Genomic DNA, 13,650 nt, shown 5'->3' with positions numbered 1-13,650 from the left:
TGTAGCTGGCTTCAGTGCAGTTGCGGTGCCATTGTGCAACTTCCAGGTTTCAGCCATAAGAGGATGTGTTGTCAAAGGAGTAGTGAGGGAAAAAAAATCAAACAAGGAAAAATTGCCTCCCCCTCCCCTTCGGAAGTTAAGAAATGTGATGAAACAGTTGCTACAATAAAGACAAGGTGTGGTTTTATTGTAAAAATTTATTTAGCGTAGTCTTGAAGAGGTTATAATAGCGTATATAGCGTTGTACAGTATATACACTATAGCATATACAGTAGTATGGGGTGTGTGTGTGTGTATATATATACTACAGTGTATACAGCATTCCAGGCCTGGTGCAGTGTTTGAAACTGCATGATGTCAGAAACCAAAAAGTAGGAGACTGTGCCCATTGTATGTCACTGGCAACATGTTTGGCTATGTTCTGTTCGGGGCTTAGTGTAACTGTTGTTGCTACTGCATCAGGATAGAGGTGGAACAGGAAGGATTTCTAAGGCAAGGGGAGTGCAAAATGCACTGTTTGAGGTCTGGAACTCAGAAATCAAGCTGGAGCTGTGATGTGCAGTCAGCAGGTATTTGACACTTAAGCTGTCCACCCTGTAGCCATTTGGGTTCTTTCTTAAATGAAAGTGCTTAATACTTCACTTCCTGTGCTGCAGCCTGAGACCAGTTAGCGCTCACAGCCTGTACTCCTTCTAGCTTTTAGTTATAATTAGTGCGGTGACCCAGCTTTCTTAGGAAGACGCTTCCATGTAGAGGAGCCATCATTTGGTCAGTAATGCCAGCAGTGCTGAACTAGCTATCTCATCCCTTTAAGGCAGTATGGAGAGGTTATATAAACACTGTGGAGCTTTATTGTGAGAGCTCAAACTTCCAGTTATCCCTGAAAACATGAGAGGAGCAAAAGCAATTTTTTTTGAAGGTGCTGCTCTGAGTCTGATGAGCTGTATCGGGGAAGGGGCAGTGCGACTCCCAGGCAGGTACAAGGTGGGAGAGAAAGCTAATGTGCACATGCTGCAGCCAAGGACTACAGAGTTGAGTTCCAGCCTAGAGGGGCATAGAGAAGTGGTGACCTCTGCAGTTTGTGTTCTGTTTGTTTGGATGTGTGGATATGAAAAAGTTACTGCAGTATAAAAATACAGAGCAAGAAATGGGAGAGGTGCCTTCAAAAAAAAGTAAGCATCCCTCAGTCAAGATTAGTGAAGAAGTTACATGATGGGTTTTCTCAGTTTAACACCATCTAATCATGAACTAAAAACAACACATTTCAAATCCAAAACAAAGTTTCCACATCAACTCCATTTCTTGTAGTGCATCTCTCATACTTGGCTATAAAGTATTTACAGGGTTTTACTCATTTACACAATATGGCTTTAATATTGTAACACAAAGCATCAAAAAGTCTCAGAGCAAAATTCTTCATAAAACATTCTTTCTAAATATAAAGTTTGGCATTTCATTGATTTGGCTGACAGATCGGCAGCAGTATTTGTTTTCTGTGACTGCTTTTTTGGATTGATGATACAAGCACAAATTTTGGTCATTTCCAGCAGAGCTTAAACTCTGCTGGAGTCAGAACTACCTCCCTCAAAGCCCAGCTGAATACACAAGTTTCATGAGCCATGGTTTCACAGACATTGCCTTGGACCCGTGTGCTTGCCACTAAGGTAAGGAAGAGAAGGCCTTTCTTTCGGAACTTTCGTATTAAGACAAGAAAGCAAGATGTATTTTGTTTTTTTCTGAAAGTGCAGGTCTTTGGTAACGATAAACAAAATGAGCAAAGCGAGGAAGGAAGGGGGGTTTTGCTGGGAATGTTGTCCAGCCAATTATATAGGGTGCAGTCAGACTGATGGAGGAAAAGGTCGTGTACTGGTGGCATGTTTTATCATCGAGAATTCAAACGAGGAGCAACCTGCAGAAGAAGACAGACAAGCTAGAAACTGTACTGAAGAAGACTGCAACAGTTTTAGCTCTTAAATGTTATTAAGGCACACCAGACTGGCTTGGAATAGAAATTAAGTTGCTACAGTATGTAAAGCTTGCTCTAGTCTGAAGTACTGATGGTGGCTGTTTTGGCAGGAAACAAAAGCAGCAATTGGTAATTCAGTTGGCGTTGTCCATGGCAAACTCACTCCTGCCCCTGTTCTGTGATTATACTCAAAGCTTCTACCTAGATTAGTGGTACAGGAAAATGTTGCATTGGCTGGGAAGGAGGGCCAAACTGGAAACCCATTCCTGGGGACAGTCTGAAAATGTGCTTTTTAATTATTTTTATTTTTTATCATTCTAGACTGTGTTTCTTCATAGGGTTGAGTAGTGAATTGGTTTACTATTATTGACAGTAAGTGGAGAGAAGTGTGGGATCCCCATTTCAGCATTCCTATAAAATTTAATCTGTTTTCCTTTATACAGTCCTATAGGCATTCTTACAGAGTAAGAACCTGCCCTTGTTGGCAACGCGACATTGGTGGCTTCTACAGGACTGATTCTTTTGATGAAGAGCAAAGTAGAAATGATGACTGCAACTCAGACTAGTCCATCTGCATTAGGAGAAGGGAGCTCTTCTAGCTCTGACACTGGAGGGGGGAATGAGTGTGGTCTAAGTATGTTCTGGATTTATTTCTGAACAACCTTTAATCTGACAGTGCTTGAATCAGCTGCGTGTGTGTATCTGACTAGCAGGAAGACTCTAAGAGCCTCCATTTTGATGGACAAATGTTGAAGTTCTCTTCTGAAATTTGACTTTGAATCAAACGGTAGGGATTGCCTATCTTTTGTTTCCTGAGAGAGTCTGTTTCCTTATGGATCAAGGGGTCAGAAGACTTCATTGGACCTGCTCTTCCATGACAGGTGAGGGGAGACAGCATATGCAGAAAGAACATGCAATGTTGTTACAGTAGGGCAGCACATAGTAGCTGCAAAAAATTTAAGGAAAGTAGATTTTTTTGTGCTTGCTTCCTGTGTTTTTAAAATCCATTTTTAAAATTTGATTTGCAACAGTGTATAGCATTAAGTCTTGCAAAAAAGAAAACTGACAAATCAATCACTTTGAGTGAGTCTGGCAGTCTTGCAGGAAAAAGTGCAACACTCAGCTCCACCTGGGGAACAGGCTGGTAGACCAGACAAGGTACTAAGCTCCATATTCGGCAACAAAGTTTACAGCATGTGTCTATGTGCTGAGTTAAATGACAAAATCCCTTTTGGATGCACTGTAAGTGAACTATCACTTCTTGGCAAGAGGAGCCTGTACTCACCACAGTTAGATGGCCGTTCTTGGCTTTGGCTATAAGCAGTTCTGATCCTGATATAAAGTCAATTATGCCTTCTTTGCCTTGCCCAACTGTAAATTTTATGCTGCAAAGAGAAACAGGTAAGAATAGAGTTATTGAGCATGTGTGAACTTCAGACTCTTTTATCTCTTTCTGTGTAAGTGGATGCTTTGTATTGATGCTTAGCTGCAATGAAGCTGCTTGTTTGAGGAAATAGAGCCCTAGTTAAGGTTTACTAGATATGCTTTGATGACCTTGCTATGGCCCTGTAATGCTAAAGCTTCAGAACAAGCACAAGAAAACCAAGACGGCTTTGCTCACCTTCCCTGATTGATGTTGACGTTATTGACTTTGTCCGCACGCATCGCTGTTTTCGTTAGCGTCTCAATCACATGGTCGCTCTGAAGCACAACATCTCCCTGTGAGGGGAAACCCACAATGCTTGGTTGCAGTCATGGCTTTTCAGAGACTATATGATAAGATCATTTACAGTAATTATATTATAAATTAACAGAGAAAACTATTTCTGTAGGATAGCATGAATGAGGAAAAAAAACCTTTCCCTGGGGACTAGGTTTGCTGGAGTTCTCTAGGGCCTCTGTCTCAGATCACTCTGCAGCTATAGCCATTAACCTGTTATTTACGTGGTATCGGTAATCAGGGTAAGGGACAGCTGAACCGGTCATGGGTAAAAGCCATGATTTGAGCATAAATACAAGAAGAAAAATGAGCAAAACTAAAGTCTGAGTTAGAGCAAGCACAAAATTATGCAGAGGGGCTGCTCACGCATATAAATTACCATGTGTGCTTCCTGCCTCCCCCCTCCCTTCCCATGCTCGATCTTCTGCTCTTTCCCTTGTTAAACTTTTACTAGAGGCAGACGGGGAAATGACAGACAAGTCCTGCTACCTTCTGTTTGTTATCCTCGCAGTGCACATGTAGCACAAACAAGTTATCGCTCAGGCTGCTGACGGAGATGCCTGTAATAGAGAAGAGCCATTTGACACCCACCACGATAATACCAAGATTCTTACAAGCATTTCAGACCCTCTCCCAGGAATGCAGCAACTGTTGTATCCACACCGAGAAACCCGACAGCTGAGAAACGGCACAGAAGCAGTGCACTAAGATGTCAGCAAAGAAGATGAAGTGGCTGCAAGGTGACAGACACTCAGCTTAGCTGTACCTCTGAACATAGCTAAGTTTTCCTTCGCTACATCAGAAAGAGAAACAATGCTCATTTACAAGCTTTTGTGGCACTCATCAATATGGACTTGCAAAAGAGCCAGCTACTCTGTACCAAGTAAGAAACCAAAACCTTACTTCCCCTCACCCCACTGGACAGATGCTTAATTCTAGCCTTGTACCTGGACCAATGGTCTAATTACTGGGGTGCTAAGTAGAAAAGGGACAATTGCAGCAACATGATCACTGTTGTCTGCTGCTGCTGCCAGCATGGGGTAAAAAAGGCTGGGGCTGCTGTAGGAGTGCAGCTCCAAGAAGTTTATCGTTGCTGTCAATTCCTGTGACAGCGGGGACAGAGTTGTCTGGCATATTGGTCTTTGCAGAGCTGCTGGGAGGTCCCATCCTGAGCTGCTTGCTGCAGGTTGCCATTCTGCTACACTGGGAGCCAGGCCATGGATCCAAGGCTCTGGATTCAAGCGTTCCTGCTGAGCCAGCTGGCAGTGCCTTCCAACCGTAAGTAAGCAACAGGCTTACCCTCTAATGCATTGATCATGTTTGCTTTAAAAAAACAACAAAAAAACCCCACAAACAAACACACATGGAACATTGTGCTGTGTTTCAGTAGGGTCTGTTTCTTCACAGTTTATTTTTGGATTTTGCTTAATATCTTGACAATAGCTACAAACTGGGTTTGCTATTCAACAAAGCTATTCAACTTAAGCTAGCCCAACTCCAATGGAGATGGATATATATCTCTGCAGTAATAGCATCTTATGGGAGTCCAGAACCCCAGACAGGTGTTGCTCTTGGAAACCATTTTAAATGGTGACAGCTACAAATGGAGCTGATCATTTCAACATTGCCCTAATGCAATTATTAACACCAAAACTGGCTCTAAAGAGGAAGTGTAGCAATGCTAAGAGCTGGAGCTGAGGCCAAGAAGTGAGAGGTTTTAGATGAGAAAAGCCAAGTAATGACTACAATGCATCAATCAAAGACTGAACGTTTTCTCCATCCTACAAAGTCGTCCCCTGTCCCCCAGGTATGCAGTCAGTGTCAAATATTTAGAGGGCTAAATGCCATAGCAGTGTCCTAAGCAGCTGCTACATAATAATGGTGCAGCTCCCTTGCAGTGGAGATGTGCAATTGAAAGTGACTTTGATACAAGGGAGATGTTTTCTGGGAGACTGAGTGATTTTTGTGATGTTCACTTTCTGGAGTTTTAGGAATTTCCAGGACAAACACAAATTATTTCTATTATTTTTAGCTGAATGTAGTCTTCACCTTGGCTGTAATCAAGTCAGTCAAAACCCATTTATCTTGTCATTCTCACCTGTCAGATTGGCATAGTCGATCCGTTGTTTGATTTTGGATTCTTCAACTATGATGACTGCATTCTGGGTAAGAAGCAGCTGCCGTGCTCTTGCTTTGTATCCTTTCCGGTCGTACTTGATTACCGGGACTGCATACTGAAATAAATGTTATCAGAGCTAAAAATGGAGCTTGTTTAGATGGCAGCTACCTTCCCTCTAGTCTAGAGAGCTTGCAAAAGGTACTGACTAGTGGTTTGTAAACTGGGAGTGCAGACAGTCCTTTTGAGTCCTGCCACAGCCTTCTTTGCTGACCTAGAGGAGTTTTGAAAAATAACTTGGCCACTCCTGCTAAATCAGGACTATACCTGGCTGACCATGGGCTTGAAAAAGCCAGATTAAACTTCTGTGTAGGCTTCTTCATCACCCTCTTCCTCTCCCCCTTAAGCATCTCAAAGCATCCTGAACACCAGCCATGCCAGTGACAACTCCTTCACTTCTTACTGCCATAAACTCATCCAAACCTCCAAATTGTATTTCTGAGCCACCCACCCTTCCCATACACTATCATCTAAGGTATTATGACCTTAATCTAATACAAAATTCTTAGTACATTTTCTTCAGAAGTGTAATCTTCTGATAAAGACTTCAATTCTGCTGAATAATTCTAGGAGCTTGACAAAAGTATTAGGACACATATCTCACCTTAATTGCTTCATTTTCTAAAGCCTGAAGGACTTTAGCATTTATCTCCTCATTACCTAAGTGAAAAGCAAAGATGAGGTGTCAGAAAGAGAAATGTCTAGGAAGAAAAGAGCAGAAGAATCCCTCTTTCTTCCTGTTCAAATTTGCAACACCTACTCACCAAGTCGAGTGTTGATGAAGAGTCTAGGAACACTCTGAGGATAATTGTCTTTTTTACCCTTAAAAATCTCACTGGCGATCACTTTTTGTTCCAACTGCAAAGACAAGAGAGGTGTGTGTGTGTGTATATATATATATATATATTTAGTATAAAAACTCTCTTTAAACAAAAGGAAATGGTTGTCTTAAAGATATTTTTAACAATCATCTAGTTCTGACCCCCTGAATCATACTAGTTACAAAATTACACAAAATATTCCATACATCCTCTATCCTTTCAACAGCTCCCCTGTCTTTACAGAGTGCTCTGGCAGAAATGAATTCTCTCAGCTTCCTGATTTTCTGCCTTTTTTTTTTTCCCCTCTCCTCTCCCCTCTTTCAAAAGTATGCATCATATTTCTGGTTTGAGTTTACAGGCCTATGGCATCCATTCTCCAGATCTTGTTAATGCCTTTCTTAGACTAAGGATTCTCAAAACTCTCCCAATGCAGAGAGACTCTTAACCTCTTCCTTGTCAAGCTAACCAATCTGATGTCTGATGTTCTCTGCCACTGTTAAGACTTTTTTTTCATTTTTCAGGTTTTTGGTTTCCTGAAGGCTTTTAAGCTAGTGAACATCTTTACTGAAATGCTGACAAAAAAGTTATGGCCTTACCAGCACCATGTAACATAGTCATGAGAGTTCTCCCATCTACTCAGAGTTCTCTGCCTTAGCCTCTGACAAACAGTATGATTCAGTTAGTCTCCATATTGCACTGGGAGTTCCTGTTTAGATGATTAGTCACCATAAAACCTGTATCCTGGAAGACCGTCGCTGTGGGAGGGAATACTCACCCACTCTGTAAATACCACCTGCGCGCTGAGCTCCTAACATGTATTTCTTCAGAACAAAGCCAGTGAACAATGGAAATGAGAAATACCCTTTGCTTTATAAAGGGCAAATGGACACTATTACAGAGTGTAAAGTACATGAGATAAGAAATTTGAAATTCATTATCAACAAGGCTGGTTTGCTGGGGGGGAAATATTCTGCTCGGTTTCCACCTCCAACTCAGTTTCAGTAATGGCTGGTGTTGATCCTGTGTCCTTAATCACAGGCTAACCCACTAGCTAATCTACAGTATTTCATTACAAGTGTTTAATATTTTGGCCTGCAGAAGCAATATAACTGAGCTATGCACTATTAAAAAAACAGTTTAAAGGCAAACATTGATATCTCCTGAGCAGTTATGCCTTAACTGTTCAATGCATATATTTCCTATTATCTCTCTTTACTGAGCTTTCCGCTATGAAAAAAAAAAATCACTCTCATGACTAAGATGAATCAAATTTCAATATAACTTTTATTCACTGGAACAGAATATTAGTCATATAACTTGCCTGTCTGGAAAATGACTAGTTTTGTGCCTGCTGGATTCTCACTCTCTACTCTATCTGATGCAAGCGGAAAGACCCTGCTTCTCTACATTTTTCTTTCACAGGAAGAATAACATATAGCATTTCACTATAGAAATTATATAGGGCATGAATATACAAGTGTTTATATAGCATATATTAAAATATGTATATAATGTTTTATTTTCCACATTCTATACAGCCCTATCTTTCCTTCTCTGGTCTTCTGTCGATAATGTAAAAATTGAAAATGTTCCTGTGAAATTGTTAGCCAACCAGAGAAGAATTCTGTGCTCCAGGAATTCCTTTCCCTCTCTAGTAGTACCCTTATCCCTCTCATTCAACTGCTGAGAACCTGCTTTTCTTCTCAAGAATATCAAAGTAATTGGGCAAGTAATGCAAATTTGTCACGTACCTGCTGCTTCCATTCTGGGCTGATTCTCTTGCAGTAGCTCCAAACCATGTTCTGCATGCATAACTGTCTCAGGAGCTGGGATGCCTGAAGGAGATTTCATCGAGTAAATGAAAATAGCTTTAAGTTACCAAAAAAAAGAAAATCCAAACAATGAAGACAGAGAAGTAACTGCAGAAAATACAAGGTTGAATTAAAATAGTGTTTTATTAATAGAGTTTTAGAATTAAATAGTAGGAAGTTCATTTCCTACCCTTTTCTAAGAGAACTTGCCCTGCAACATTTCTCAACTGAGTTAGAATGCAGAATAAATACTGGGGAATATTCCTCTTTACCCAGTTATTCCCTTCCTCACTTCCGTTGTACCTATGATCCAAGCAAACAAGGAACTTTGGATAAGATAACTGGAACTTTCTGCAATCTTATTTTTGATCAAGTAAAAAAGCCCTTCTTGGGTGGTTCTGCCTACCTCACAGAGCGACGGAGGAGGAGTTGGCCATGATTTATCCAAAACGTTCTTTGGTAAATTACGCTTAAGGTTCATCAGGAAGGAAAAGCGGATATAATCAAGGAAATACTCATTCTCTGGGCAGCGAGGGTAGTTCCGGTAAATAAAACCTTTAATGAACCTGATGGGGAGAGAGAAAAAAAAAAAGGAAAAAGAAAAAGGAGGTTAGTCAACATCACAGACAGAGGTCTCTTCCACTCCAATCACCTCTGGGCCCCCAGTGAGCTTTCAGATACAGCAAGGCTAAAAGGTGAGTTAATGTAAAAGATGAGGGGACAGTTGGGGGCATTAAATGCACTGGGATAAGTCTACAAAATAAGCATCAACACCGAGAAGAAAAAGGAACTGAAATTTGTAAGAAGTAGGAACTTGAGTTCCATTAGGGAATCTGAGAACTGGCAAGTACCAAGCCATAACTCAGAGGCACTGACTGCCAAAAGGGGAGTTTCAACAATAATAAAATATGGAAAGCTAGTTTCTAAATTTTCTCTGTTGTATCTGCAATCAGGCTGGCAAACAGCTTTCCCTGTTTTCAGACAAGCGTACTCAAATGTCACAAAATAACCTACCTTCAGATAACAGACTCCCCCATTTCCTGAGCTTTATTTATTAAAAAAAAAAAAAAAAATCACAAAAACACACAGCTATTAAAAGATCACAGACACTGTATTCTTAATCATCCTTTTGTAGAAAATAAGTACTCATTTGATTAAAAAAAAAAAAAAACTCTCAAACACACCTTCTAATAGTGTCTACAGCCCACTTCTTTTTGGCAGCTTTTCGGCGTCCCAAGGTTCCCCGCCACCATGACTGGATAGTTATTGCTAAAAATAATAAAACCAAAGATGTTTACACTAAGCAAGCCCCTTAATACAAATATTGACTGGGTACATGAGCTGGGAATGAAGAGTGCTCAAGAAAGCCTCCTCCAAAAAAAACAAGCCTTCACAGTGGCAAGTCAGAAAGAACTTAATTTCTTAACCAGATGATACAATGAATAAATAAACAATGTCAATAAAAGCATCTGCAGATGGGAACTGCCGTATGGGGCAGGGCGGGCAGCTGCTGTGTGAACATAAGTTAAATCTTCTCTTACTCAGAGTGTCAAAGACTAAAGGTGGAAGGACGAGGCACCACACCTAATGCCCTCCCATCTACTTGCTGCAGCAAGGCTTTGGGGATTTTAACTCTTGCGCAGCAAACTCAGGTCATCTCCGACCTCTTCTCTAAAACCACATTGGCCATTTCAAACCATGCAGATGACACTACTGCAGTTTCAATTCTCTCATACCTGAGTGTTTCATGTGCAAGAATTTCTTACGACAGTAGAAACCTCTCCACGTGGCCTGCATTTTTGTTGCTGAAATTGCAAGAGAAAGTGCAATTTGAAGTTGTGACCAAACATGAGTTTTTTTTTTTTTGTAGAAAAAGTCAATTTTTTTTTTAAACAAAAAGCACAAAACAACTAACTGTGCAGTGTGTGACTCACCAAGACTTTGCTTCCTTACTTCCAGAGAATCTTCCGTTGCAAACAAAGTCTTGGGAAAGCGGATAAAAATCTTTGTTCTAGAAATAGAAATGCGGAATTATGTTTAACATGCCAGAGAGGTTTGCTTCCTGTCCTTAGCATCCCTTTTGGGATCTCTAATCTCTTCCCCACCCATTAGACGGAGAAGCCTTATTTAAAAGCAATGACATTGACTTCCAATAATTCACAACCCCAAATTAAGAAAATACAGGAACTAACCGTCCCATTTTGTACTCTTCTGGTTTGTAGCCAAGATGTTTCACTAGCACAGCCACTCCATCATGGGGCCGGCCGTCCCACGTAGGCCATGTTTCTGGACAGAGTGATTTGTACCTGCAAATTGGCAGCAGGAGAAACCTTAGCAAGAGAAAGTCCAACCTGTACAGTGCAATGGAACGGAAGAGAAGCCATCCTTCTCTCTCCCGCAAGAAAAGTCTTTCGGGTACAAGGGCTGCCTGTTTGCTGTTCAGAACACCTCCCCAGCCACAACATCCGTAGGACAAGGGAGGAGGGGTAAATCCAAGGTCATCGTACCTCTGCAAGAAAACTTCGTATTTCCTTCGGTATGCAAACCCAGCTCTGCGCACTCGCAGGTTCTCCATCAAGCCCAGGTATTTCACCTGATGTCGGATTAAAACTTCATCAAATCGATCTTGAAAGAGCATGAAAATGGAAGAACATTACTAATGTATGGCTGCCCCTTCATAAGGGGAAGGCACTTTCAGTTCTTCATTTTATATTAAGGGATTACCTTTCACCTCTACCCCATCCTCACTGTGTAAATCCCACACAACTTCCTGTGTGCCCCATGTTCCCCCCCCTTTTTAATATACATTATTTAATGTACCCTTTAATATACATTTTATATATGTTTTTAATATACACTTATGTAGTTCCAAAGAAGACGTTCTCCTTTATGCTCTATGCAAACAGGATGAGGAAATGAGGGAGAATAAAGGAGATCATTAAAAGGAAGTGATGTAACTTCACATTCTTCACCTGAAACATGACCCTACTCCATCACTTTCCGCAAGATCACTGCCCCCATTCTGACTCCTGGTTCCTGGTACTGCCACTTCCTCCCCACAAGCTCTGGCACTGGCCCAGAATGAAAAGTCTTGCAGGACTTAGCGTCTCTCTCTGCCTCTCTGGCTGGGATCTAATGGTCTATGCAGCTGTTGTACAAAAACATAGAAAGGAAGAGTCACCAGAGCCATACCAGCCTGTTTAGCGTCGTTAGGTTTAATGCAGCGAATGTATGAGGGTTCTTTGGACATCAGAATTTCCATGAGTTTGGAGAGGCTGTTTTTAAACTGAGTTGCTGCCTAGGAAAAAAGAAAAAAAATCTACGTTATGAAGTGATGACTTACAGCTAGTACTTGTGCCTGAGGAACAAACTGCACAGTCTCCCAGCCTTAAATATGAGAGGCTTGCATTGAGGTTACCGCGTTAGGTGGGACAGGTCTTTAAGAACACCTAACTTCTGTGTTCTTACCGTTTCAGGTCTCTTTTTGTCTGTCAGCTCTGTTCTGTCAAAACACTGATTTATGATAGGATTCTCAGAGTTGCACATGGTCTGCAGAGAAAGACATTTTCAGAGATGAAGCACAGAGTGCATCTCAGAACTATCAGAGGAACATGGGACAAAGTTGGGTGTCTTTTGTTTGTTTGTTGTTGTTTTAATAATAAAATGAACTTCTGGGCACCTCAATTTGTCTTTTCATAGTGCAACACCTGGAGGTACATATTCTCCAGGCAGAGTCTAAAAGCATGTTTTCCTTCAGATGCCATCCCATTTTGCATCTGACCGTTTCTGATACTCGGCGAAACAAGCGTTCTCTATCCACACTCACCTCCTTCAGGTTCCGAAAGAGAAGGTCGTTGTTTTTATCTAGAAAACCTGGAAGAAAAAAAAAATTGCTCAGGTTGCCACCACTGTTCCACAGGCACTTCACAACAAGGCAGGAATTCAAGACGAGAGATTCATGCAGTTAATCAAATGATATGTGGAGGTATTCTATGCCCACATTGATCTTTACTATCTAGTGAAGTTGCTTTAATTAAAAGGACAGGAGATGGGAGGAGGAGAAGGGATTAAGAGACAGGCAAGATGGTGCATGCACTAACCTGCAACGCTGTAGGTGACCTCTCCAGCGTAGTGCAAAAGGCGGAACTCTTCCCGCCCCAGTGACTTGCGAGTCTTCTGGTCAGCGAGCTTGTGCCTGGTGAGAAAGCAAAGAAGCTTCATGAGGAACAAGCGGTTGTTCGTTGTGGAGATTCACCTCAAAACCCACTGCGGCATTTGACCCCTGAGTGGGACTATATGAACTCAGGGCGGGGGGAAAATCACACTTGCAGATCTTCAAGACTCAAAGTAAGAAAAGTGAGTCATCAACCAGCCAGTCGGCTTCCGGTCATAAAATCTATATACATTTATTTCAAATGAAGGAACTTTCAGCTTCCTGGCAAGGCTGCAGGGTGGGTCTAAGATGAAATTAGAGTGGAGGCAGCAGGCGAGAGGGCAATGAAAATACTGGCAGCAAGCTGGCACGCTCATGGGATGCCATACAGACTCTGATCTGAGCAAAGCAGAGTGTCTGATAGGAAGAGACTGGATATTTGGTGCTGCAGTAATGTTAAATGATCAATCCAAAACTGAAGTGAACAGTCTCGAAAGCTACAAACATGGAATTCATACCAATTAAACTAGAGTGACGGCAATATGGATAGTTTACCAAAGTCAAAGAAGATCAATATCACCTGGGAAGCAGACATGCACAATGGTGAATTACTGCAATATTAAACCGTCAGGCACATCAATTTCAAAAGCACCAGCACTGCTTAAATCACTCTAATGTGTATACACCTCTGAACACTTTTACGAGCAGAATTCTGCTCCATGCTCTAGTTATTCCTTGGCTAGACTTTACTCATCTTTCCCCAGGAAGCCATCAAATACTGGAGAATGATCTGGCCTAATACTCTAAAACAGAAGAGGAAAAGCAGAGTTCATCGCACCTGAAGTATTAGGCCAGATCTTAGAGCAGCCAAGAAACTGCAAGCCTGCAAATTCCTTGGACACATTAGCAGAGGGATGCCAGGAAGAGAGAAGCGAAGAGGCAAGAAAGTAATGGAATGTTTTGTTGCTCCTATTGTATTTTGAAGGTTAGTCTTCAAAAGAGC

At 41.5% G+C, this 13,650-nt stretch overlaps 1 protein-coding gene across 6 annotated transcripts in view; it reads right to left on the bottom strand.

Moving 5' to 3' along the window:
- Window positions 1–182: 182 nt before the first annotated feature.
- MYO1C (myosin IC) overlaps window positions 183–13,650 on the bottom strand; it is a 59,222-nt gene continuing 45,754 nt past the window's right edge. For all 6 annotated transcript variants that reach the window (XM_026105617.2, XM_064523319.1, XM_026105618.2 and 3 more), the window contains exons 15-32: window positions 12,595–12,689; window positions 12,321–12,367; window positions 11,963–12,043; window positions 11,687–11,792; window positions 11,002–11,119; window positions 10,687–10,800; window positions 10,429–10,505; window positions 10,231–10,299; window positions 9,679–9,763; window positions 8,901–9,060; window positions 8,435–8,518; window positions 6,627–6,720; window positions 6,467–6,522; window positions 5,785–5,920; window positions 4,176–4,246; window positions 3,588–3,685; window positions 3,252–3,351; window positions 183–1,909 (exon numbers count right to left, since the gene is read on the bottom strand). In XM_026105617.2, the coding sequence (XP_025961402.1) occupies window positions 1,883–1,909; window positions 3,252–3,351; window positions 3,588–3,685; window positions 4,176–4,246; window positions 5,785–5,920; window positions 6,467–6,522; window positions 6,627–6,720; window positions 8,435–8,518; window positions 8,901–9,060; window positions 9,679–9,763; window positions 10,231–10,299; window positions 10,429–10,505; window positions 10,687–10,800; window positions 11,002–11,119; window positions 11,687–11,792; window positions 11,963–12,043; window positions 12,321–12,367; window positions 12,595–12,689 (1,618 nt within the window). In that variant the 3' untranslated portion in view covers window positions 183–1,882. The remainder of the gene's footprint in view (window positions 1,910–3,251; window positions 3,352–3,587; window positions 3,686–4,175; window positions 4,247–5,784; window positions 5,921–6,466; window positions 6,523–6,626; window positions 6,721–8,434; window positions 8,519–8,900; window positions 9,061–9,678; window positions 9,764–10,230; window positions 10,300–10,428; window positions 10,506–10,686; window positions 10,801–11,001; window positions 11,120–11,686; window positions 11,793–11,962; window positions 12,044–12,320; window positions 12,368–12,594; window positions 12,690–13,650) is intronic.

This window comes from Dromaius novaehollandiae, chromosome 19 (genome assembly GCF_036370855.1).
Source record: "Dromaius novaehollandiae isolate bDroNov1 chromosome 19, bDroNov1.hap1, whole genome shotgun sequence".
In the NCBI taxonomy this organism is placed as follows: Eukaryota; Metazoa; Chordata; class Aves; order Casuariiformes; family Dromaiidae; genus Dromaius; species Dromaius novaehollandiae.
This window is presented reverse-complemented; position numbering and strand designations above follow the sequence as displayed.